This window comes from Budorcas taxicolor, chromosome 2 (assembly GCF_023091745.1).
Source record: "Budorcas taxicolor isolate Tak-1 chromosome 2, Takin1.1, whole genome shotgun sequence".
NCBI classification, from domain to species: domain Eukaryota; kingdom Metazoa; phylum Chordata; class Mammalia; order Artiodactyla; family Bovidae; genus Budorcas; species Budorcas taxicolor.
This window is the reverse complement of record NC_068911.1, coordinates 179,560,032-179,584,963: the sequence shown is the minus strand read 5'-3', so window position 1 is coordinate 179,584,963 and position 24,932 is coordinate 179,560,032. Positions and strand designations below refer to the sequence as shown.

The window sequence follows — 24,932 nt, the reverse complement described above, 5'->3', positions numbered from 1 at the left end:
GTCACAGTCATCTTCCCTGGTGGATCTCGATGCTTGAACTGCACAGGAGACTCTAGGCTGGGAGAAGGGAGAGGGCTTCCCTTTGGCCAGGTGGGAGCTGCTGGGGGCCAGTCCTAAGGAACTGACCCTGGGCCGTATGGACAGTGGGCTTCAGCAGGGACAGGCTCCGGTCTCCTGGGTGGGCAGGTACAGCCTCTAAAGGGCAAGCTGCGCCTCAGTCCCTAGGAAGCCTGTAGTGTCCGAGAGAGAGGGGCCCACCCCTGTGACCACGCAGATGCTGAGGTTTAACCACAGCTGCTCCCGCCCTGCCCCCGGGAAGCTCCAAGCAGTCCAGACACTGGGAATGAGGCAGGGCCGACGGGAGGGGCTGATCTGAGTACAGAAAGCAGCTGGCATCCCAGAGGCCTCACAGGGAAGGTGTTGCAAGGCAGGTAGCCTGGAGAAGCTGTCAACTCAGGCGGAAGAGTTCACAAGGTGCCCCCTGGTGGACAGCTCGCCATACCGCCAGGTGCCGATCAGCAGGGCTCCCTATGAAGGGCGGGGGAGGTGGGCAGGGCGAGGACGCTTTCCCTGCCTCAATCTTAGCCAGCTGAGTTGGGCCAATGGGGCTCTGAAGCCTCCCTGAGGGTCGCATGCCTCCAGGGACAGCAGGGGGGCTTCACCCACCTCCCCACCCACACAGGGCTAAAACCTACACTCTGAAGCCCGGGGCTCTGGGGGGCCCGGAGTCGGGGCTGCGGAGGGGCACGTTGGGAAGCACTTTTGTGTCCTTCCCCTTGTTCCACTGAAAGAGAAATGCAGAAGCCGAAACAGAGCAAACAACGATGCCGTTTATTTAAAATGTTTACTCCAAGAAATATATATATAAAAAAGGACAATTAGAGCACTAAACCAGGCACCTTCAACGAACCACCACCTCCCCCTGGGCTCTCCCCTCACGCCCAGGCTCCTCGTCCAGCCTCCTTCCAGAGCTGGGAGACGGGTCTGGGGCCACAGCCACGCCCCGGGCCGAGCTGTCTCCCAGTTCCCTGTTCTAAGGGGTTTTCCCGGTTAGAAGTTCATTTTACTATTCTGAGCTCCAAGCAGTGACTGGGAGAGAACAGGGCAGCCTCACGTGGAGGGGACATCCCTTTCCTGCTCCAGCCCGCGGCGTGGGCCAGGACCTGGGTGGGCGCACAGCCCCAGGGAGCCGCACACGGTCCAGGAGCGTGGGCGCCAGGCCCGCTTCAGGAAGAGCTCTGTCGGGGGAAACCGAGGGGCTCTACACGGGGAAGCTTGAGTCAGAGATGGTGATTAGAGGGTGATTTGGACAAATCAGGTTAGTTTAGCAGAAGCTCTGGAGTTGCAGAAGCTTCTCCCCTGGACTATAAACACAGACAGCAGAGACGAGCATGAAGTCAGACTAAACCTTAGCACAGATGCAGGCTGGCCTCCTGCCGCGAGGCCTCGGGGCTGGCCAGGACAGGCGCTGCCACATCCCTGTGGAGGAGGGAGCCGCCGTCAGGAGCGACGGGGCGGGAGGGACGAGGAGAGGAAAAGCAACGACTAGTCATTTTTGGCATTTTAACATCGAGACAAAAACGGTAACAAAAGCGAAGCAAGAATAATAAAAAAGAGAAATACTGAACTTTCCCTTCCACCTAACCTCACACTGCACCTCTCCCCCGTCTCCCCACAAGCACCACTGACCCAAACGGCTATTTTAAAGCACCCAAACCAGTCCAGACCCTCCAGAGACCACGGACCTGGCCAGGGCCTCCACCTCTCTCGGGTCCGAGCAAGAGGAGGGCTCCAGGAAAGGCACCTCGTAACTCAGGCAGCGCCAGGGACATGCTGGTGCGCAGGGCACTTGCGGGGAGCCGGTCGCAGCCTCTGCGCTGACTCGGGGAAGGGGACTTCTTCCACAATCCCAACTATTTGGTAGCACAGCCAAGCAAACGTGGCTAGAGAGTTGGGTTTGTGGAAGAACCCAGGCCTCGGAAACAGACTGGGCTGTTGCAGCAGGATCCAGCCAGGGGCTCGGGATCAAGACAGAAACACGCAGGTGATGAAGGCCGGGACAGAGAGGACGAGCCTCCTGCGCAGGGACTCCAGACGCACCGTCCTGCTAGCCGGCCTCCAACGGCAGGTGCTGGCGAGGCGGCCCCAGCTCACGGGAGCCTTCGAACCGCATCTGGAACCACGTCTGTCCACCCCCAAGTCCCCACTGGTTCCACGATCACCTGGTTTCCATTTGGACTTGACAGCTAAAGTAGATATGAATGGCTAAACACAGATCCACGAGCCCCCACCGGGGGGGAACGGCAGGTTCTATTAATGTCACAGCCAGAAGGCAACGGGGCTTACAGGCAGCCAGGGGGAGGGGCAGAGCGCACGCGGCCGGTCAGAAGGAAAAGCGAGAAGGCGGCGGGCCGGGTGCTGCTGAGCACGCGGGGACCACCGGGAACGGTACTGCCGCTCCCACGAGTGATGTGTTTTTTGAGCACAGAGAGACCTGTCCCAGGCGGCACCCGCCGGGCTCACAATGCTCACCACAATGGAAAGGGGCGTTTTTGAGAAGTGTACGGGGCGGGGGATGGGGAACCTAAAAAAAAAAAGCCTAGATTGCTCAAAGTTTCTGCCTCTTTCGTAGGAATGGTAAGTCTACTATGAGCAAATATTTTAATTAAACATCAAGGAGAGGGGAAAAAAATACCCACTTTGGAAAGCAGACAGAAAAGGCAGTCGGCGTTGAATCACTTATAAAACGGAGCCTCAGGGAGTCTGACAGAAGTGCACCTTCGGTCAGCTTTCGCTCCTGAAACGCCTCGCTGGACTTCCCATCCCAGTGCAAGTGGCCGTGACAGCTGCCGCAAGAGGTGTGGAGCGGGGGCTCCGGGGCGTCAGAGGGTCCGCGGGTTGTACTCTGGCAGTTTCCTGATCTTCTCCTTCTCCGCCTCACTTTCGTCTCTTGCAATCACCAAGGAGTGTGAGTAACCCATGGCCACCTAGGGGACACGGGCACCGGGTGGGCAAGGGCGCATCAGCCAGGCACTGAGTTTGGGGATGACAAGCCCAAGGCTGACCGTGGGACACTGGGAAGCTAGGCTGGCCAGGGGTCAGCATAGAGGTCAAAGCGGAAGCACCCTGGAGAGTTCAAAAGGGCCCTGACTGAGGACCCCCAGTGTCGGTGAGACCGCCGCCGACCATCTGGGGCCCCAGCAGGCCCGGACAGCAATGGCCGGCAGAAGCCAGCGGCTCCCTCTGCCTCTCTGAACCACAGCCCTGCCTCGTGGGAAGGACAAGCACCCCGCGCCTCAGCAACAAGGGCTGGTGCCCGAAGGGCCAGTCGCAGGGGCCTCACCCCACCACCTGCCCCACAGCCTCAGGGGAAGGCGAGATGCAGACAGGAGCAGGCCCCGCACCAGAGCAAACTGGCTGTGGCTGGGCCGTGGCCAGCGGCCCTCAGGGTGCGTGCGGCTCGCCTCTGTGCCGGCCTGGTCACCCACCAGAAAGCCCCAGAGGTGGGCACAGGGAGGCGGCAGCCGAGACCAGGCAGCGTGCAGAGGGCAAAGGCAGATGAGCGCGGCCCGGCCCACCTTCTCTCCCTGCTCCCCAGGGCGCCCCACTCACTTGCTCCGTAAAGATGCCGTCGAGCGTCTTCACCTCCTGAGCTGCCGTGGAAGACTTTGGCTTGTGGTCCCCGTAGCCCTGGTGAGGTGAAGAGGGATGCTCACGAATACCAGCCGGAAAGCCGGCACCAGGGCAGCCTGCCTGAGCCTCCCACGGACCCAGGGCCTCTGTGGCTGAGCCCCGCCATCTCAGACAGCACGGCGAACACAGGGGAAAGGCGGCCTCGGCCCTCAGGGGCCCTAGGCCACGGGTGCTGGCTGTCCCCGTCCCCACCTGTGTCCACAATCAGCAGGGACTCCAGGACACGGGACGGAGGCACAGCCCAGCCTGGGGATGGGGGTGCAGGGGGCGCACAGTACGTGCTACGGTGTGAGGGCCTTCCAGCCCAGCTCAAACAAGGGCCCCCACGGGGGGCCAGCTTCCTCTGCTGCCAGCCAAGGGCCTCACGGGCTCCTCAACTCTGAGAGGGGGACCCAAAGTCCACCTTGTTCCCTCCAAGCCTCCAAATCAACACTCGGAGTCTGTTTCTGACAGATGCTAGGGACATCTTCTCTCAGAACGGCCCGTAAAGACGGCCAGGTTCTCATCTCTTTCAAGGTTCCACTGCACGGCCCCAAGGAAAAGGCATGTTCAGGGCCACCGGCCCTTGAGACGGCACAGGGGTCGAGAAGCACCCCAGCGCCCCATACCCATGACAGGGGGACAGGAAACAGGCCTCGTTCCCAGAAGGAAACACAAGAGCCAGGCTGACGACCAAACCGCAAAGAGAACAGGCGGGCATCAGGGTGAGCCCCAGCCCAGCTGTTCTTGATGAAGACATTGAAAGTTAAGAACTCACCACACGCAGAAGCTTTGGGTGAGAAGGCCAAGTGTGTGGGGAAGGTTAATCAGTCCAGTAACTGAGATTAAAAGCAGGAACACAGACAAACTTATTGGGAAAAATGAGGGAACAATGTCCCCAAATGACCTCAGAGGCTGGAAACCAGGAAGACCGGAACATGGTCATTGCTGGCCCCGCGGTTTAGGAGGGCACGCTGATCCTGTAGCTTGAAACCCTCCTGGGGAGAGCGAAGAGCAACCACCCTCTCTCCTATCGCGTCATCCCACAATTACCGTTTACACAGCGTGAGGGGAGACAGGACCTGCGACTTCCCAGTTTCCACCAACAATGTGGCCAGAAAAGACTTTCAAAAAACCGTCTCATCTTTGAAAGCTGAAGCGACACTGCAGGCCTGCATGCACCAAGAACACAGACGCGCACACATGCACTCCTCCTTCCTGCGTGACTCAGGAGCCCGAGCAGGGCTCTGCCCACCAGGCAGGGACCAGCTTACCAGCTCCCCGAAGGTCGGTGAGGGGCCCCAGCTGATCGTGCTCTCGTCCGCAGCCACGATGATGCTGCTCTTCCTGCAAACGGGCAGCAGCTGTCAGCCAGGCGTCCAGCAGTCCAGCCCTGCACCCCACCACCCAGCAGCCCCAGGCGCTTTCGTGGGCTCCCTGCAAGGCGCGAACCTACCAGCATAAAACCAAGCTGGCCCCACTAAGCCTCCATCTGCGACAGCACAGCACGGGGCCAGGAGCGCGTCCTGAAGCCCACTGTCTGGAGCAGACGCAGACAGGAGAGGCCCTCAGCACCCGGAAACACGGGCCCCCGTCTCCCCACCCCGTGCCCACCCTTAGCTCTCAGGCCCTTGCGGCAGGCGGTCCCTTTAAGAGGAACAAACACGGTGGGAAAAGGAAGAGACACCAAACGAGGACGAAGAGCTCCCTCCGAAGGGGTGGAGCCTGCCGGACAGGAAGCTGGGCGGGGCCACAGGCTTCAGATCAGGGCCACAGCGACCCAAGCACTACAGAGCCACCTCCCCCAAACCCAGCAGGTAACGGACATCACCAAACTCCTCCCCGAGAAGTGCTGCATGGCTCAACAAGTACCCTCAAAACAAACAGAACACCACTGACTTAAAGTCACTTTCTCATTCCCACTGTGTCACGGTAACTTAAAATGTCCCAACTACATAGGGTTGTGAACCTGCAACACGGATAGAGCCCACCATCTTTGAAGAGTGAAGCCCTCAGTGACTTTCTGCAGCAGCAGGAGAGGGAGTCACCTGTCCAAGGACCTCCCAACGCCCCCTGCTCTGAGCGGAGTCCCTCCCCTCCAGACTCTGGAATTCGGGGCACCTGACACCCCAATGGAAGAGTGGAGCCCTCTAGGGACAGGACACCATCTAGGTGTGTCCACCATGCCCAGGGCAGGGGCAGACGTCCCGCTTACGGGAGACACGGTCACGTACCCACAAGCCAGGCTCCGGATTCTCCAGCCACAGAGGTCCTGCACGGCCTTCGGGTACATGGTGGACTCCCGGGACGTGTTGGTGGCCCCCCAGAAAAACAGACCACCTGGGGAAGAGAAACATGCCCCCACTGTCACCGTCTCTCAGGGGCTGAATGACTCCTCATCTCAGCAGCATCCAAGGAGAGGAGGAGAGGAAGGGGACCCGCGAGGCCTGAGGGGCAACAGAGAGTTCTGGCCAGGGCCTGGGCGGTTGATGAAATCAGGTCCCTGGTCTCAACCACGGCAGAGGCCACGGGTCTCCCCAGTGGAGCACGCAGCCAGGCAGGAAAACTGGGACTCTGGGCGCCTTCCTCCCAAGGCCCAGACAAGGAATGATCACTGACCTACTTCACTGACAGCGAAGGAGCAGGTGTAGCCGGCGTAGATCTGGGACGCCCCACGCCCTGGGAAGTCGAACAGCTTCACCAGGCGGGGGACCATCTCGTCCTTCTGCTCGGCGTGGCCCAGCCGGCCGTAGCCACCGAAGCCCCAGGAGAAGACCCGCTTCTGGGAGTCCAAGACCAGCTGCAGGAGGCAGAGAGCACAGCGCTGGGACGGGACGCGCAGGGGGCTGCTGCTCTGCGAGTCTGCGGCCGCAGCTGAGGGCAAAGGGCAGACACACCGAGGTGACCTCTGCCTGCCGCGGACGGGGGAGCGGCCTGCCAGCAGGTGCAGCACAGCCAGGATGCCTGCTGCTTCCTCGGCCATTCCTAAGACATGGCTGTTCAGGTTTTAAGTCTTCCCCTTTCCCCCATTACAGCGATGTCTCTAGGGCAGGCCACTGCACTCCACTTCCTCTTTCAGCCCTGACTCCACTGCAGAGTCCGGAGGAAGAGCCCTGCCCACCTCTCATTCTCCTTCAGGCAGGTCCACATCACACAGCTGACCTCCACTTGGTCACAGGCGCAGTGCGCGTGGTGACAAGTCAACAATTTAAACCCGTCTTTATATGCACCCCGGTGTTCACTGTAGCATTCTTGACAACAAGCAAGACATGGAAGTTGAATGGATAAACAAGGAAGATGAATGGATAAACCAGGTGTTTATGTAGCAGCCTAGAAGGGAGGGGAGTTTAGGGGAGAATGCACCTGAAATGAACATAACACTGTTAATTGGCTACACTCCAGTGTAACTTTAAATAAGTTAAAAAAAATCTTTTTAACTAAAACACCAATTCCTCTTCTGAAAAAAAAAGGGGGGGTTACATACACAATGAGCTACTACTCAGCCATCAAAATAATCATGTCATCTGCAGCGGCGTGGGGGGACCTGGAGATGACCACTCGGAGTGAAATGAAGTCAGAAAGAGAAAGCCCACAGGGCATCACTTATCCAGAATACAACAAAATCGAACTTGTTTATGACACAGAAAGACTCACAGACCAAGAAAACAAACTCACGGTGACCAAAGGGGAAGTGGGGCTGGTGGGGGCAGGGGAATAAATTCCAAGTCTGGGATTGGCAGACACACAACAAGAAGATGACAAAAAAGGCCAACTGTAGCACAGGGGACAGCAGTCACTGTCCTGTAGCAAATCGTAATGGAAAAGAATGCGGAAAAGGACACAAGAACACGTATAACCGAATCCCTCTGCTGTAAAGCATAAACCAGCACGTGATAAACCAACTATACTTCAATTAAAAAACCCATCTTCCTCTCTCCAGTCTCCTTGATGTCCGGTGTTTGAATCATGTAAATGTAGAACCTATAAACATGATTTGAGATCAGAGGCCTGAGTGAGTAAGATCTATTTCTTCTGATTACACTGTATGAGAGAAGCAGCCGTTGGACTAGAAGGGACCGAAGGTGCCCAGTCCTGAGGTCACACCGCCAGTTGCCCATGAACAGGAGACTAGCCCGTCTCTGAACTCCTAGCAGGACAAGGGAGATGAGACCCAAGTCTCAGGCAGAATAGCCACAGGAAGGCAACTGAGGTAGAAAGACGCGCATGCAGAAGTTCCATCGCCTTGATCTAAATCGGCCTTTAAGGAAACACCCTCAGTGACTGAATCCATTCAACGCCCTGAGATACCATCAACCTGGAAAGACATGACACAAGACAAAAACAGAAAACTCTTCCTGTGTGACCCCAACCCAAAGTCTGCTCACTCAGCCCCGTCTGTGAACGCCATGCGGAAGCTGGCAGATGAAAATGACGCCCCCAGACATCTGACGGTGTGAAGCCCTCCAGGCGGCCAGGGGCTGTTATCTGCTTTGCAAAGCCCAGGGTCTCCACTGAGGTGAGAAACACTGAAGCCTTACCGTGTGGTTAGCGCCACAGGCCACGTCCCGCACCACCACATTCGGGACAGGCAAGATCTGGCCGTCTTTTGTCTTCTCGATGAAGATGGCTACGCGCCGGGGCACTAGCTCGCAGTCATACTCTATCCGCTGCGCCCGGGCAATAAACTTGCCGTCCGAGTTGTGACCTGCAGTGACCAGAGGTAGCCGTCAGTCAGCAGGGACCAGGGCGCAGGGCACCTGTCCAGTCTAGCCGGGCCTCACGGGGACTTTGGTCAGCCAAGGTAGCATCCTCCTATCTGAGGCATATCCAGGGTATGGAATTGATGTTGTGGGTTGAAAGCAGTTACTTTAAAAAATGAACAGAAATCACAATAAGAAACACCCAAACCCCTGTGTCTGCGCGGCTAGGGCTGGGCTGGGGCCAGACACGTGGGAGGCTCCTCATACCCATAGGCTGAACTGCTCCGTGCCCACGTCGGGGCCTCCGAGGGCCCTCCACAGGCCAGAAAGGCCAACCCGCCCCAGCGACCCAAGATACTAGAGTGGCTGTCGGAACCAGGCGCGCTGCTGTCTCTGCTGCGCTGACGCGGAAACTGTCGCGGGGGCGCGTGCACAGCTCACAACTCAAGCTCTAATTCCCCGGGACCACCCTGGCTTCAGACAACGGGACTGAGGGCGGGTTCTCCAACAAGCTGCGGAGTTAAGACTAACGGGCTCCACAGACACAGACGAGGCCAGTCCCCCAGAGCCCGTTTCAGCGAGCCTAACGAGCCCGGGCGTCTAGGCATCCCGCCGCAGCGGGGACGGGCGCCCGGGAGTTGCTCACTCAACATCAGCCGCCGCCGTCGCCAAGGACGCCACACGTCCCGGAGGGAGCACCTACCCGCCGGCCGCCTGAAGAGGCAGGAAGAGCGGGGCTGCCCCCGCGGCGTTGCCGGAGGCCGGGGGCTCACTTCCGGCGCCCCGCGGCGTTTCCGGAAGCAGGCTGGAGGCTCACTTCCGGCGCCCCGCGGCGTTTCCGGAAGCAGGCCGGGGGCTCACTTCCGGCGCCCCGCGGCGCTTCCGGAAGCAGGCCGGAGGCTCACTTCCGGCGCCCCGCGGCATTTCCGGAGGCCCACTTCCGGCGCCCCGCGGCGTTTCCGGAAGCAGGCCGGGGGCTCACTTCCGGCGCCCCGCGGCGTTTCCGGAAGCAGGCCGGAGGCTCACTTCCGGCGCTTCGCCGGCCGGCACCGGCGCCCACGCCACGGAGACGGTTTCTCCGGCAGGCTCTGGCAACTCCCTGGCAACCAAGAGGCGTGTGCACGGGGCTGTTCCTGCTCACTCACTTCTGACTAAGGTATATTTAGTTTCACAAAGGCGCTGTTCCCTGAGTCTATTTATACCGCCTCCCAGCCCCGCGCCCAAGTGCCGCGGAGCCCCGGCAGCCCCGGGCGGGCGCCGAGGAGCCCGCGCGCCAGCGGCCAGCAGGGGGCGCCCGCGCCGCGCCGCCAGGGGCTGGGAGACGCCGGGGAGGGCAAATGGAGACCTTGGGAAAGCAGGACTTTTCCAAAAGGAGTCACTCCACTCACTGCCGGTTCCTTCTGAGTCTGACTTTTCTACTCAGTGAAATGTAAGCCAATTTCATCCGTTCTGTTTAGGGCTGAAAATCCGGAAGGGAATCCTACTTTCAAATGATTTTGGCTCTTCCGTATACCTGAAACAGTGGCCAGGCCAGGGTGTTCAAAACCACCTTACTCTTGTATAATTTCCTCACTTTCGATAAAGGCCAGTCTTTAAACACGAAAATGAATGAACATAGGTTTGATTAAAAATTGGTAAAGAAAAAAAAAACCTTGAAATCATTTTATATAAAAATGAATTCCCAAATGAGAAAAAAATCCTTTGACAGACTCACGCCCTGACTTTCATTAAGGCAAGTCCCTGTCGGACTCCACAGCCCCGTGAGTTACGACATGCTGGTCCACAAACGGGACATCCACTTAATGGATCAAGGCCATTATCTGCGATCAATTACCCACATTTCTACCATGTGTGTGCAGCCCCACACTGACTGCTGGTTTTAAACATACAGTTATATCACAGAGCTTTTTAAAAATGTGCTTGCATACCCAGCTGACCGTATTCAGGGCACCCGAAGGAATAGAGGTTCCCTTTGCAGTCCATTATCATACTGAATTCCGCCCCACAGGCCATTTTGGTAATTGGCTGGCCGTTGTACATTATCTGAAAAGAAAAGACAGCAGACTTTCAGACATTTTTTTTTTTTAAAGATTGATAAAGTCTCCACAGGTTGGTGTGAAACAATTACTAGGCTACTAAGGATTTCTAATGGACTCAACAATGCTGAAGGCGAAGGCTTTGCACATATGTAAAGAAACACCGCCCAGTACAGAATCAGTTCACAGATAGGCAAATCATGTCCCTGGGTCTCTCTAACCCTCAAAACGGGGGGCCTCACACATTCTAGTGCCCAGTGAACGCTGAATTCAACTGACTGGGGCTGTGGGCAAGAGGGTCCAAGGAAACAAACCAGAATCACATTTAGCCCCCACATTTCCCTCTCGTCACTACCTCGGATGTCGGGTGACTTTAAAAAGAAAAGCTTTCATAAGCGTTACTGCTAACCAGTAAAAAGAACTGGTTTACGTTCTCTTTTACCACTTTAAGAGCTGCTGGCTAATTCGCCTTAACTGAAGGTGTGAATAGAAAATATAATGGTCTGAAATTAGGAGGAAGAAGACAGCAAAGGCCCTGAGTAATTTAACATGGGGTTTGGACACAAATCTAAGAAAGCGCTTAAGATTCTCTATTGCAAACTCATCAGCCTGGGGAAGCCAGACTGGAGAAACTGGGGGGCGAGCAGTGTCAGCATTGCAGGAAACCATGGGAAAAGGCGATGAGACTGAGAGGGGGCGCTGAGCCTCGGGCTCTGACCCGGCCTGGCTCACTCTGAAGCAGTTTCATCCCACTGCAGAGCAAATGGCCGACAAAACATTTCGAAAGTCCTCCAAATGACAGGTGTATTTGTCCAAGGTCTCTTTTTCAGACTACGACGTCAAAGTCCCTCCCCTAAAAGACACTCAGGAGCCTCCTGCTGCCTTATGGCAGAAGTTCAATATTTAGGTATAAATCCCAGCCCCCAGCTGACTCCAGAGTTTTTCAGGAACAAGAGATGACCTAACCTATTTGTGTGCTGAGCACCTGGCAAGTCACTTGTTACGAGGTCAAAACTCAAAAGTATTTTCAGACAAAGACAAATCACATCCATGGAACAATTCTCACTGCAGAACAGAACAGGCTTCACACAGGCCTCTGGAACAGATTATTTCCAGTCGGAATAAAAAACTGTTTCTAGGACGTTCTTCAACTGTGGCTGTCTATTAAACCTGATCCACTCAAAGCATCGAGACCCTGCTTTTAGAAAGGAGCCAGGAACTCAAACAGGGGGGGAGATGCCTGATCTCCCCCAGGAAGATGCCTGATCCCCCCGCCAGGAAACCCAGCCCCGAAACAGAGAGGAGCAGAGGCCCCTTGCCAGCAACTCAAACAGGGGGAGAGATGCCTGATCTCCCCCAGGAAGATGCCTGATCCCCCCCAGGAAACCCAGCCCCGAAACAGAGAGGAGCAGAGGCCCTGAAGGGGGGGGCGCGGGCGGCACCTGCGCGGGGCTGGGCACGGCGTCGGTCTGGTTGCCGAGGCCCAGTTGCCCCATCTTGTTCTCTCCAAAGGCAAACACGGAGCCCGTTTCTGGAAGGAGAAAACGACATCGTTAGCAAAGGGAAAACAACGCTGAGGACCCTGAACGAGACTGAGAATCAAAGGCTGGAAAATCAGAAAAACAGCTCCTTTGCCAGGAAGAACGCAAGTGAGACAATTTTCCACAAGGGGGTAGGGCGGACACCTCAGAGCAGAGCCACTGCCCGGCACAGACCCCCCCCACCCCCCCATAGCCTTGGCCACTGACACCCGTGGGTGCGGCTCACGATGCCTTGAGAAGCTGCCCACCAGGCTCCCTGGGCATCTTTATGATTGTGACCATGAGTCACAGGGGCAGCTCCACCCCCAACCCAGCTGGACTGTTTGGCCTCTGACCCCATTTGGAGGGAAGTGGCCCTTCCTTACCCGTCAAGGCCAAGGTGTGGTTCCTCCCACACGCCGCAGACACAATCACCTCGTGGCTGAGCCCCTCGATGAGTCTGGGGGCTTCGACTCTCTTGGTGTCACCATGGCCCAGCTGCCCCTTCTCATTTCGCCCTGTGGGTCAGGAGCAGGGCAGATATAGCGGGAGGGAGGGACATGGCGGCCAGAGCAGCCACAGGGCGAATCGGGGTCTCCCAAGAGGCACCCCCCCAAACCCGCAGCCGAGAGGCGGGCGACAGCAAGCCGGGCGCTGCAGGCGATGCCAGCCTTTCAAGGCCGCCGGGTAGAGTTGGGGGGCCAGGTAAGATGTGCAGAGCCGTCCCTAGAGTCACTTTTGCGGGCAGCCGCCAGCCACCACCTCACCTGCTCTGACCCTCTTTTCTGGGGCAGGGCTGGGACCCATCCTGGCATTTTCGTCAGCTCTGTCCTCCAGGGAAATGATACAAAGCAGGTTCAGCCAGGACGTCACACACGAGCAGACGAGCTCATGGAAACTCACAGCTCTCACTTCTCCCCGTTCCTGCCAGACGCCAATCCCCTCATCCGCTCCACTCTGAGGTATTTTAAGACAGTAACACCTGCCTCGCAGGAGTCTGACTCCCGCAGTGCTCTGGGCGTTTACCGTAGACCTTGCCCTTCTCTCCAACCCTACCTCCTGCCGGTCAGCCTTCACAGGACCCTTAGCCATGTGAACCCCAGCGATGGCCCAAGGCCAGAACACAGAGCTCTGAACACAGGCTCTCCCTGGACACGGGCCCCCTCCACCTCTGGGCTGTGCTAGCATGGAATCGGGGCAGGAAGACTCCAGGAGGCTGAGCCCTGCCCGGCCCCCTGCACTGCACAGCCTCCCAGGGCTTCCCAGGTGGCACAGTGGTAAAGAACCCGCCTGCTAATTCAGGAGATACAGGATTGAACCCTGGGTCGGGAAGATTCCCTGGAGGAGGGCATAGCAACCCACTCCAGTATTCTTGCCTTTAAAATCCCATGGACAGAAGAACCTGGCGGGCCGCAGTCCCTGGGGTCACAGTCACCCATGACTGAGCATGACACCCACACCCACCCCCTAACAGAGCCTTTTAGCTCCAAGCAAACATGGAGGGCTGGGTGGGCCAGAAGGCTGGCTTGCCCTTCATCTTACCTAAGCTTTCAACTCAGGTCACAGTAGTTCCAAATCTAAACCGCTCGGTGGGCCTCTCCCAGGTCTCTCTAAGAACCACACTTGTAAATAAACATTTTGGGAGATTTTATGGGGCCAGAAAACCAGGCAATTTGGAAACCATGGGAGGTTTCCATATCCTTCCCCAACAATGAACTTTGACCTTGCAGTCATGAAAGGGGGCGAGGAAAGCCGCAAAGGTGAGCCCCAGCTGGCCTGGACAGGGCTCAGGAAGGGGTGACTGGTTGCCATTACAAGAGGAAAACCATCCTCAGGCTCTGATTACGGTGCTCCAGGGGGACAGAGGGACACCAGCGTCAAGTGGAAACTGCCCAAGTTCAGTGTGAAAGGCAAGAACAAGCTGGGGCACAATTCCTCTGCAAACATGAGGGGCCCAGGTGGCTGGCACATGCAGACCCCGTGAGTTCCAGGCCCCTGCACTAATGCTCCCGGGCCTCACCGTGGACTCGGGACACCCCCTGTAGCTCGTCCCCCCGGCCCTGCCCTGCCCCACAGTGACAAGTCTGCTCATCGGACACATCTTGGTTCTGGGGCACAGCTTTTTCAATCATTCTCTGCCCACAGGTTCAAGAGAGGGGACATTTTCAGAAACACCACATGAGTGAAATTCAGCAGAAAGATGAGAAAGACACCTTGAAGTTGGGGACCCCGACACAGGAGGCTGCATCCAGCGTTGGAGACAGTGAGCAGGAGGAACGTTCTGGGGGAGAGACAGAGCTCGGTGCCCACCAGGAGAAAGTGAAAAGCGTGGCAGTGCCATTGTGTCACCAAGAAACTCCAAAGTTTAAATTTGGGCCAGACACACTGCTTAGCTTTTTTTCAACAGAATCACAAAATTAGCAGAGTGCAGGGAAGACAACAGATGTTAATGTATTTGGACTTTGGTACAGCCGCTCATGAAATTGCAAAAAATGGTTCAAACAGCCCAAAATAAAAATGCAGTCATATGGACGCAAAGCTAGCCAAAGGGCCAGAAACAAAGGGTGAGGATCAATGCCAACACCCCCCGCGGAAAGAAGAGTCTCGGAGCCAGCAGAGGGCGTGGACGAGACAGAGCCTCAGCCAGAGCCTGCACGAAGGATCTGCAAGAGGAATCGGGCTCTTGGCACAGAAGCCCGCTGCAGGGGACCCTGCAATGGGAGGGAGGCGAAGAGACAGGGACAGCTCCCCCGCACCCAGGCCAGGGAGTCCAGGAGCAGGGCAAGCAGATGACTTCTGGAGCGTTAACTGGGCAAACGGAGTAAGGAACTGCGGAACAGCCGGGCAGAGACTTGGGCTGGTGTCACCGCGTGGCGGATGGGAAAGCTGGTGGCATTTAAAGTGGCAGGAACAGAGGTCTACGTCATACTGTGCTGGGTGCTGGGGGGACCGCAAGCCTAAAATAGGACAGGATTCAGTTCTAGGCCCCTCGATCTCAGAAAGCTGCAGGTTCAGTCAGAATGTTCGGGAGAGGGCTGCTTAAAGAGGATGCCGAGAAAGCGGGGGCGAACCGCTCAAAACCAGGCAGGAGGGCAGAGACCAGCGGCGTGCTCTGGGGGCAGGCTGGCTGGGCGTCGGGAAGAGAGGACACACAGGAGCGGGGGCAGCTGAGGGTCCTCCACCCAGAGGACGGAGGCCGCGAGCCCCCGGCGCGCCCCGCTCCGTGGGTTACCGCGACGCCGGGTACTTACCCCAGCTCCACAGCTTCCCTTCCGTGGTGATGAGGAGGCTGTGGGCGGCGCACGACCCCGAAACCACCGTCCGCACCCGGACCCCCGACAGGCACCCATACCTGTGGGGCCCCCACAGGTTCTGACCAAGGTTGCGGTAAGCAGCTGTGGGGAGGGAAGGACCGCGTGTCAGACACCCCCCGAGCTCAACTGCCGGGGAGAGCCGCCCTGGGGGCCCCACCGCCCCCCAGGACCCCCGGGGGCGCCTCCCGGGGGTGGGGAGGCCCCGCCCGCGCCGCCCTCCCCCGCAGCCTGCCCGCCTCGGCCCAGCCTACTGCGCTTCCCGCTTCCCGCCCTGAGGCTTCCCCACGTGCTGCTCCAGGCACAAGGCCCCCTTCACAGCCCCACTTCCCCTTATTAATGGACAGGGTGTGGCCAACCTCTGGCCTAACTCTCAACTGGAGGCTCAGAAAAACGAGCTGTTTCTAGGCCTGTGGTGACTTTCATGAAATAGTGCTGCTGCTGCTAAGTCGCTTCAGTCGTGTCCGACTCTGTGCGACCCCACAGACGGCAGCCCACCAGGCTCCCCCGTCCCTGGGATTCTCCAAGCAGTCACACTGGAGTGGGTTGCCAGTTCCTTCTCCAATGCATGAAAATGAAAAGTGAAAGTGAAGGTGCTCAGTCCTGTCCAACTCTTAGCAACCCCATGGACTGCAGCCCACCAGGCTCCTCCGCCCATGGGATTTTCCAGACAAGAGCACTGGAGTGGGGTGCCGTTGCCTTCATCATGAAATACCAGCTGCTGCCAAACCAACTGTGTCAGACTGGCACGGATGCAGGAGCTGACTGAAAGGTCAACTTGGCCATCAAGCACCTGGCTCCAGGGGGAAGTCTGTTTACCCGCCCAGTCCCCACGCTGAGGCGCCCCGCCAGCAGAGGGCGCAGGCGCAGCCTCTCAGAATCACATGGGGCGCGGGGCGCGGGCAATCCATGGACAGAGGGGCGGGGCGGGCTGCAGTGCATGGGGCTGCAGGGAGTCGGACACGACTGCAGCCACCTTTCGCTTTCAGCGCATGTGGCGCGCGTGTGCTCAGTCTGGCTCTGTGGCCCTGTAGGCTGTAGCCCACCAGGCTCCTATCCGTGGGACTTTGTGGTAAAGAAATACGGCAGTGGGTCACCGTTTCCTTCTCCAGGGGAGTTACACAGGGTGTCCCACAGAAGTGGGAAGTTCCCCAGCGCGACTCAGGACCCCCTGGGCTTCTCCGCCTGGAAACACTGCCCCACTACTGCAGGGTGAGAGAAGACCCAGCAACTGGCTGGACAAAAGCAAGTCAGAAACGACGGCCTTCAGGGCTGTGCTGAGGGCTGGGCGCCCTGTCTGTGGACAGCACACAGGGCCAGGAGGCACCATGGCTGACCCAACGGCCCTAAATGGACCCCTCACGGTCGATAGAAGGTCTGATTTGCCAGAGCGTCTTCCCTGGCTGAGCTCCACAGATGTCAGAGGCCAAGATGTCATCAGTTTGTGAGAGATGAGAGGCAGGAATTCTCAGGGCCTCCCAAGTAAGCTTGAGGGGAAGCCTAGTTAAATGAAAGGCACTGCAGCAGTCCAGGCAAGTGGGCCAGGCTGGAGCTCACTAAAGCCCGGGGCCCAGGCCGAGTCGGGGAGCACGCCATCACTGCGCAGTCTCGAGAGAGGAGGGAGCACCTGCCTGTCTGAGGCCCAGCGATGCGCACCTAAGGGCACATGGGCTCCGGAGGGAAGGTCGCTTTGCAGAGGTGGGCAAGGCTGGGGCAGGCGGGGAGACCCTCCTTCCCTTGAGGTTTGACACAGGTGGGAAACCTAATTCTCCCTCCCTTCCCTTCATGTCCATCGGAAAGGTCATGGCAGCCGAAAGACACGGAAAGACTTAAAACAAATTTTTCGTTTCATTCAGAGGGAGAAACATTTGGGAAGCAAAGGTAGGCCTCAGAGAACACAAAAAGGGAAGAGAGAGGCCAGGCAGGGCGCCAGCCCTTCAACCAGACGCTGCCCTGCTCCACCAAGGGCTCCCCTCTGGAACCTACTTCCTGCCCAGGGCCCCGAGCGTCTCTAGTTGCAAGCACGGCCTCTCATCTGAAGAGCAGCTTCAATAAACAGTGCAACTCCTGCACAGGAGCTGGCAGGGGGACTGATGCTATCGCACCCCAGGAAAGGTGCCCGGTGCCACCAGCCGCCAGGCAGCTTGGGCCCAGACAGCTGGGTCCTGAAGGCTGGGCGCTGGCCCCAACAGGAAAGTGGCTCAAGCCCATTTCTAACTCAGCTGGACCCTGAGCCACCAAAGCCCCTGCCTGCTGTTTTCATGGACTGAGATGATCTCCAGTGCCTGCCCAGAGGCCCCAGGGAGTGTCAGTGTGCAAATATTTGTTCACCGGGCAATGCTGGAAAGTACTTTGGGAATCTTTCCAAGTGAAATCAAGAAGCCATAAGATGTGGCAAAGTGCCAGCCTCACTCCTCTTGGATGGGCTGGTATTCCCCCCAAGGAAAGACACCACCTTTCAGAAACCATCTGGGGACCAAGATACTTCTCGGGACCTCTCCACTCTCCCAACTCCAAATAGTTCCTTGTTCTGTGAAAACCGTTCCTGCAACCATTTGGCAGTTTGCAAAGAAACATGAACTCCTCTGAAATGTCTTGTCAAGTCTGACATTTGACACGTGACCCATGTTGAGGACGCTTTGACATTCCACAGCACCAGCCTCTCCATTTTAATGAAGCTAAGTGACATGGAAAGAAAAATGGGGGAAAAGTATCAATGCTTATTTGAGGGTAATATTTATATTTTTATCTCAACAGAATTACCAAAACCAGAGTTGTGCCCAAGTGAGAGTCCTGCTGAAGACCTGGGTTCAAACCCAGTCCCATCACTGTATGGCCCAGGGCCCATCACATGGCCTCTCTGAGCGCCTCTGTAAACAGAGTACCTACCTGGCGGGTGGCCACCACAATCACACTGGACACACGCACACGGGAAGCACTCAATCAGTGATAGTATCTTCTAGTTTTAGACATCATTTCTCATACCTTGTTGTTTAGGCACTTCTTTTCGACCAATCAAGTCCCAGTTGGTTGCCCCAAAAATCAAAAGCTGCCCTTTGCACTTAGACCCTTCAAGTTTCTACAGAGAGAGAGAGAGAGGGGGGGGGGGGAATTAGCTTGCAGTGCTGCTCTGACTTCCCACACCTGTCCAACGGTAGCATGAAACACGATGATAGTAACAGTGCAGCATTAGCGCCTGCCCCAGAGGCCTGCATGGCAGACAGGGGCCCTGGCACAGTCATCGCTTTCCAAGCGGAAACTGGTGAGCTCCCAGCAGCTCATCAGTCGAGCCCAGGCTCAGCGTCATCCTTCGATCTCTCTTTAAGATATCTTTGGCTAAATACTGCAAAAGCAGCCAAATGACACTCGCCCTCTTGGCTCTGCAGACTGCCACACAGGTGTCTGCAAGAGGCCTGCCGCGCTATGCAGGGAGCATGTTAGAACCACGGCCCTGGGGCCAAGGCGGCATCCTCCCGACATCAGCGCAGCGCAGCGAGCCCCACGTGGCCCTGGGGCCCTGGGGCCCGGGCGCCTTCCCCACCCTCCCTGGGCGCTCCTGGCTGCAGCAGCTCCCCGGGCCCAGGGCTCCGCTGCAGGGAGGAAGGGCGGGCGGGCCTGTCCTCACTCCTGGCCCAGAGCTGGGGGCTGCGGGCCAGCACACCTCTGTCCTGAGGGCCAGGCGCCCACTGTCGCAGGAGCATGTGCCGCTTCAAGAGGCTACTGTCCAGTTCCAGGTGGGATTCGCTCTGAGACCGGCTCGGTACCCTCGTTAAGGCCAACGTTTGTCAGAATCACTTCTGAGTCTCCACTCGGCTCCATGCAGGCCAGGGGAGCAGTTACTCCCTGTCCTGCTCTCATCCTTCCCACCGTCACCGTTCCAGGGCGTTAAAGGCAAAGAAGGGGTTTTCCTTCAGTTTAGAGAAGTGTTCTTGGAAGGCTCTGAGAAAAAACAAACCAAACAGCTGCAAATCCAGTCATCTAACCCTACACGCTGACTGCCCTGGTGAGGCGTCCTGGCAGCCCAGCGTGTGTGGGCTGAGGGGGGGGCCAATGGATTCCACTTGGGGAGATCTGTGACCTAAACCTGACGTCACAGGCACCCCCCCCCCCCGCCCCAATCCCATCGTGCTCGCTGGCCTGGCCGCATGCAGGGGCTGGAGGCAGGTGGTCCATCTGCCTGTGTACAAAGGGCCGCGAGGCAGCCAGGGCTGCAGAGCCACTTTGCCACATTTCAATTATTCAGAGAATGACCTTAACCAGGGTAGTCTACCCCGCAGCACCCAGACTCCGATTACTTGAACGGGAGCCGAGTTTCCCCTGGTTATCTCCCCTTCTCTGTTTAACTGGCAGGCCTGGCTGGAACGTTCTACAGGCCTACTGCAGGAGAGCAGCAGCATCGGGGACTGTCAAACCCCCGTGGGTGGAGCAGCCCTGGGTCTCTGCCTACATTACCAACTTGCTCTCCACCATTTCTCAGGTCCGTGTGGAGGGCCAGCAGAGACTCAGGAGGAATCTAAGCACCACAGAATGAGCTATCAGGCCAGAACAGTGGAGAGAAGTGACCGGAATTGACCATGACCCCCTAGGTGGGCAGAGACCGGTAAACCGCTCCAAACCCCGGTGCACTCAGCACACTAACGGGTCACCAGTGCTGGCAGCCGTCGTGGCACCTGCAGTCCGCCAGAACTAGCTGCCATCACCCTGGGCAGAAGCGTCTCCTGTGACCTGGAGATGCCAGCACCTGCATGAGCGGTCACTGAGCCAGCTGAGCATTTACACAACCCCCCAAGCCTTCGGGGAACCCAAGGTACTCTGTGAGAATCCTTGGTGAACTGGTCAGCTGTGTCTCCTCCCGTGACAGTGTTCCTGGAAGGAGGGTGAGTGGTACCTCATCTGGGTTTTTAATGCCATGGGCCTCATTCCTTCACTATCTACCTAACTCTTTGCTGTAGGCTGCCTATCCTTATTTCTCTATTAATTCCATTCTTCCCTCCACCTGATATGAAATAAAAAATACAAGTAAGGACTGGAACTCCTCTAACATCCCTTAAAGATCACAGTCCAAGCCCCTCTTGGCCACACAGCTGAACCTGCACACTCGCGGGAGACCCCAGACGTGGGAGGGCTCCATGCAGGGCACCCCAGGGACGGCTGCCAGGGCTGTGAGCCCCAGAGGGTCCCGGCCTTCACCGTGGGGCCGAAACTGGTTTTTAGACGCCATCAGCAGCCATGCTGCCAGTGCCTACAGATGACGTGGTACAAAAGCTGGGAGACAGTCTCCCACCAGGATGGGTGGAATTTTGCGGGCCGCGGAAGAACGGCCACGGCAGACACACGTACTGAACTTCTTCAAGCAACAAAGTGGGGTTTCTGGTCCAACGCGATGTTTACTGCCCTAGTGCAAGAAGCATGCTTACAAGACTGAGAGTCAGCTGTGAACATACAACCCTTTAGAAAGCTGCCGCTCCCGGCAGAGGCAAGACCATTCAGAGAAAGGCCAGCAACAATTCCCTAGTGGGCTATCAACTAAAACAGGCTCCAAGCTCAGCTTTCAGCTGCATTTATCTGGTCCTTTCAGATGAGGCAGAGTTGTCTCAGGGTCCACAAAACCTGAGCAACCCAACACTGGAAGAACTACAAAGGCCTGGACAGCCTGCGACACTCAGCTGTCTTCCAGGAGTCAGCCAAGGCTGCTCACTTTACCTACAGGGTTGTGAAGTTCACAGGGGATTCAGGCTGCACCGACACTGCAGGATTGGAGAAGGCTCATCTGATACAACCCCACAGAAACCCAAGGTCCTCGGAGAGAGCATTTTCTGAGACTGAAATCCTAAGGATGTTTTATGCACACAGCTTCTCCTCAAGGCGACTCTGCCGCTCAACCATACAAGTATTGGGGGTTTATCTTTCACAAACCCAACACCTGCAGCTTTGTTAACTGAAGGCAGCATGGCTTCAGACAACTCCTGGCAGCTGCCCTCATGCAAACCTCTTTCCAAAAGCCCTGGAGGGCAGCGAGGCTTGCGAAAATCTCAGTAAAAAGCCTCTTTCTGAAACGAGTTGAGGACAGTCGCTGGCCTGCAGAAGCAGACAGGATTCCCAGGACTGCTTCCTGGGTGCTTGCCCTGGAGTCCAGGAACACACCCAAGAGAGGGGCAGTGCCCACGTAGGGCAAGGCACTGGGAATGCAATGGGGCAGCCTGGCCCTGGCCTTGGACCAACTGATGCTAAAAGGAACTTAAAGGCTGAGCTATGAAGCACTGAGGAGTATCCCTCGTCGGACCCTCAGTCTCTTGCCTGCCCTGAGCTGAGGACTGGGTGCTGGCCAGCTCACTGCACACACTCTCCCCATGACTGCCTCCTGGGGTCAGTCTCAGCAGCAGGGTAAGAATCCCCTACTTCGGGATAACCAAACTCACTGCTCTGAAACGCCCACTGTTTCCACTGGAAGCACTGGTGAAGACAGTGCAGCAGCTGGCCCTTCGTCTCCGCTCCCTCTAGCCTGGAGGGAAAACGTCCAGAGCCCCACACAGAGGGCCATGCCTGTCCCCGTGCCCCTTTTCTCAACACGCTGCCCTGGGCTGGTCTCCAAGCCCAGGTGACACACTCCAACACCCTCCTCCACCATCCGACACACTGGCCCTTCCGATGAGATGGCGCTTACAGAGCATCTCTAACCATCTGCAGAGGTGTTCAGGATGACATCAGGAGGAAAAAACCCTGAGCCCAGTGGAAATCTAGCTCCATGTGATCTTGGGCCAGGCCCTCAGACTCTGTGCCCCAATTTCCTCACCTATAAAGTGGACCTAGAAGGGCCTGGTTGTTAACCATTTAAATACTGCCTGAGCTTCCCTGGAGAAAAGCATGCTGGTTGGAACTGAGAAAAGGATCTCTCCAGACCATGACTATACCCCAAGTACAAGTTCACACTACTTGGAGTTATCTGAGCATCTGCTGAAAGCTTTGGCCCTCTCCCTAAACACACGTCCCCCTGACACCAGATTAAGATCTCTGGCTGTGCAAGGTTTTGCAGGCATATGGACTGGTCACAACCTTAACTAAGATTGCAAGATTCAACTCTAACGAGCAAATTAAAGCCTATTCAGGCCACGGGAGGTGTGGGAGAAACCTGTGCAGAGCCCACAAGGAGCGCCCGGGCCCTCCGACCACAAGCGGTGAACAAAGCTCAGACACCTCTGGGGGTGGGCGGGGGGGGGGACCCCGTTCCCGACTTCGGGGAGGGGGGAGGGCTCTCCGGAGCATGCGCCCTCGCGCCGGGCCCCGGAGCCCGCCACCCCCCGCCGGCCCGGCGGCGCGAGACCGCGCGGAGCCGCACGGGGCATGCGCCGAGGCCACCAGGCCCCGCCCCCCCGGAGCGCCGGAGCCGAGGCGGCGGGAACCTCAAAGCCCCGGCGAGGATCGCCGCGCCCCGGGCGCGCCGACGGGACCCCCCCCCCCCCCCCGCAGCACCCGGGCTGCCCGGCGGCCGCGGGGGCCCGGGGACGGCCGAGGGCGCGCGCCTCCGCGCCCCGCGCGCGCCTCCGGCCGGAGACAACTTGCAGAAGTCCCCTTCGCGGCGCGCCGGGGAGGCGGAGGGCGTCCGCGGGCGCGGCGCCGGGGGCGGGGCCCTGACCCCCGCGGGCGGGCTCCGGCCGCCCCTCCCCCGCGGGCCCGGGGCGCGCGCCCCAACGGCCAACGGCCGCGCGGTGGGGTAGGCCCCGGCCCGCGCCCTTTTGTTGCGCGGCGGCGGCGATGATTCAGCCCGCGGCCTGCGCCGGCCCCGCCGCCCCCGGCCGGGACGCGCGGTGACGCGCCGCGGCCCTCGCCCGCCGCCCCCCGGCTCGGCCCCGCACTCACGACGCGCTCCTTGGTATGCTCGGGCTCGGTGATGACCGCGGCCGCGCCGCCGGCCTTGGTCGCCGCGGGCCGCGCCGCGCGCTTTCCCCCGCCGGGGGCCCCGTCGAGCTCCAGGCCGTCCTCGTCGCCGCTGCTGCCCCCGCCGCTGCTGCTGCTGCAGCGCTCCGGCCGCTCGCGCTTCCTGCCGGCCGGGCCGCCGCGCTTCCTGGGCCCCGCACGGGCCGTGCCGTTGCCCGAGCTCGGCTCCTCCCAGGCCGCCGCCGCCTTCTTCCTGGGCATGGTCGCGCTGGAGGAGACACGGGGCAGCGGCGCACAATGGACGGGTTATAAACCGCGCGGGGGGAGGGGAGCCAGCCGAGCCCGCGGCCTCCACTTCCTCCCTTGCCCGCCCCGAAGTGGCGGCCCCGGGGCGGGCGGAGAGGGGGCGAGCCCGGAGGAAATCGCGCCGCCTCCGGGGAATCCCGCACGGGAGCCCAGGTCCCCGACTGCAATCCGCTCAAGGAAAGAACAAATAAATGGGAGGCCCCCAAGGCCCATCCTCAAGTTAGCTTTGCCCGCATCGCATCCTAATTGCAGCCCGGTGCCCGAGAAAGTAATGGGAGAGAAAAAGGAAATCTCTGGTCCACCAGGTTTTCATTACGGAAGGCCTCGGGGCACTTCAGAGGTCCCCCTTCGGCACCTGGGGGGTGAAGGAGCTTACCCCTCCCCGGCTGCCCCACCTGCTGCTTTTGTCTCCGCGCCCCCCTCCCCAAGTCCACTCAAATGCACTTCTCTTAACCGCCCGCCTGAATCCCCAGTTCTGCTCCAGCCAGGGGGTTCCGACCTCGGGCCCTAAAAAGCCGAATCCCCCCCGGGGGGGGCTGTCCCCCGCGGAGAAGTGAGGGGCGGCGCGAATAAAGCTGGCCCCCAGCCCCAAACACCTGCTCGCAGACACGAAAAATAAGAACTTTAATGGAGCTCTCCCGTCTCTCAGCCCCTCCCCGAGCGTGCGGCTCGGCCGGTCCCGCGACCCCAGCTGCCGAGTGGCCGGCTCCGCCGCTACCTTCCCCGGCGTCCCCGCGCCTCAGCCCTGTCTGCCCTTTTATTCTTTTTATTGATTTTGAACAATGGGACCTCTGTCTGTCTCCGATTAAACCACGTGGATCCGCCTTCCTTCCCCTTTTTATTCATTCAATTCCCCCATCCCCCTTCCCCATTTTTTTTTTTTTACCATTTCTCCTCTTTCAAAAAAAAGAGGAGAAAAAAAAGCAAAAACAAACTTTCCCAGACCCCGCAAACTGATCGCTGTCGATTTCATTTTCAGCCCCTACCTGCTCAGAGTGATGAGAAACCGGAGAGAAAAAGGAAGAGGAGAGGCTAAAAGACGAACCGAAGGGCTTTTTTTTCTCCCCGGCCCAGACGAGGGCTCCAGCCCACTCACCAGATACACTTAAAATGTAAATACGAGCTTCCAGAACAAATGCTACAACACAAAACAGAAACACATGTGCGGCCGGGCGGCAAGCGAGCGCGGCAGGGCGCGCGGCGCGGGGCCCGGGGCGCGCGCGCCCCCTGCCGGCCGGCGGACCCGGCGGCCCGGCCCTCGCCGCGGTCCCGGGGCAGCGCGGCCCACCGGAGCCTGCGCCGCGCGCCCCGCCGCCAGGCGCCGCTCCCCCGTCCTGCGCGCTTTGTGGGCGGCGCCACGTGCCCCGCGCATCAGACATTACTTTGGGGGTGAGGCGAGCGTTGGACTGTTTTTCCCGGGCACGTCTAGACAGGTCACCTGAGGACACTCGCTGGAGAATAGTTACTTTTCTTACGAATCCGCCAACAAGGGACGTGCCCTAATTGACTGAT

General features: G+C 58.5%; 1 protein-coding gene across 1 annotated transcript; it reads right to left on the bottom strand.

Moving 5' to 3' along the window:
* Nucleotides 1-835: 835 nt before the first annotated feature.
* On the bottom strand, nucleotides 836-24,583 carry RCC2 (regulator of chromosome condensation 2). The gene is made up of 13 exons (XM_052657754.1): nucleotides 24,407-24,583; nucleotides 23,097-23,382; nucleotides 18,225-18,318; nucleotides 15,180-15,323; nucleotides 12,315-12,446; nucleotides 11,851-11,939; nucleotides 10,301-10,415; nucleotides 8,211-8,377; nucleotides 6,292-6,472; nucleotides 5,907-6,012; nucleotides 4,947-5,019; nucleotides 3,613-3,690; nucleotides 836-2,987 (listed from the first exon to the last, which is right to left on the bottom strand). The coding sequence occupies exons 2-13, from the start codon at nucleotides 23,373-23,375 to the stop codon at nucleotides 2,883-2,885; spliced, it is 1,563 nt and encodes a 520-aa protein (XP_052513714.1). The 5' UTR covers nucleotides 23,376-23,382; nucleotides 24,407-24,583; the 3' UTR covers nucleotides 836-2,882.
* Between the last annotated feature and the right edge of the window lie 349 nt (nucleotides 24,584-24,932).

Excerpts from the sequence above, each read along its gene's own strand:
- RCC2 (XM_052657754.1), bottom strand. The coding sequence starts at position 23,375 with ATGCCCAGGAAGAAGGCGGCGGCGGCCTGGGAGGAGCCGAGCTCGGGC. Across the intron at positions 15,324-18,224 it reads AGAAGTGCCTAAACAACAAG|CTGCTTACCGCAACCTTGGT; the intron begins GTATGAGAAATG and ends CCCTCCCCACAG. Across the intron at positions 6,013-6,291 it reads CTTCGCTGTCAGTGAAGTAG|GTGGTCTGTTTTTCTGGGGG; the intron begins GTCAGTGATCAT and ends TCTCTTCCCCAG.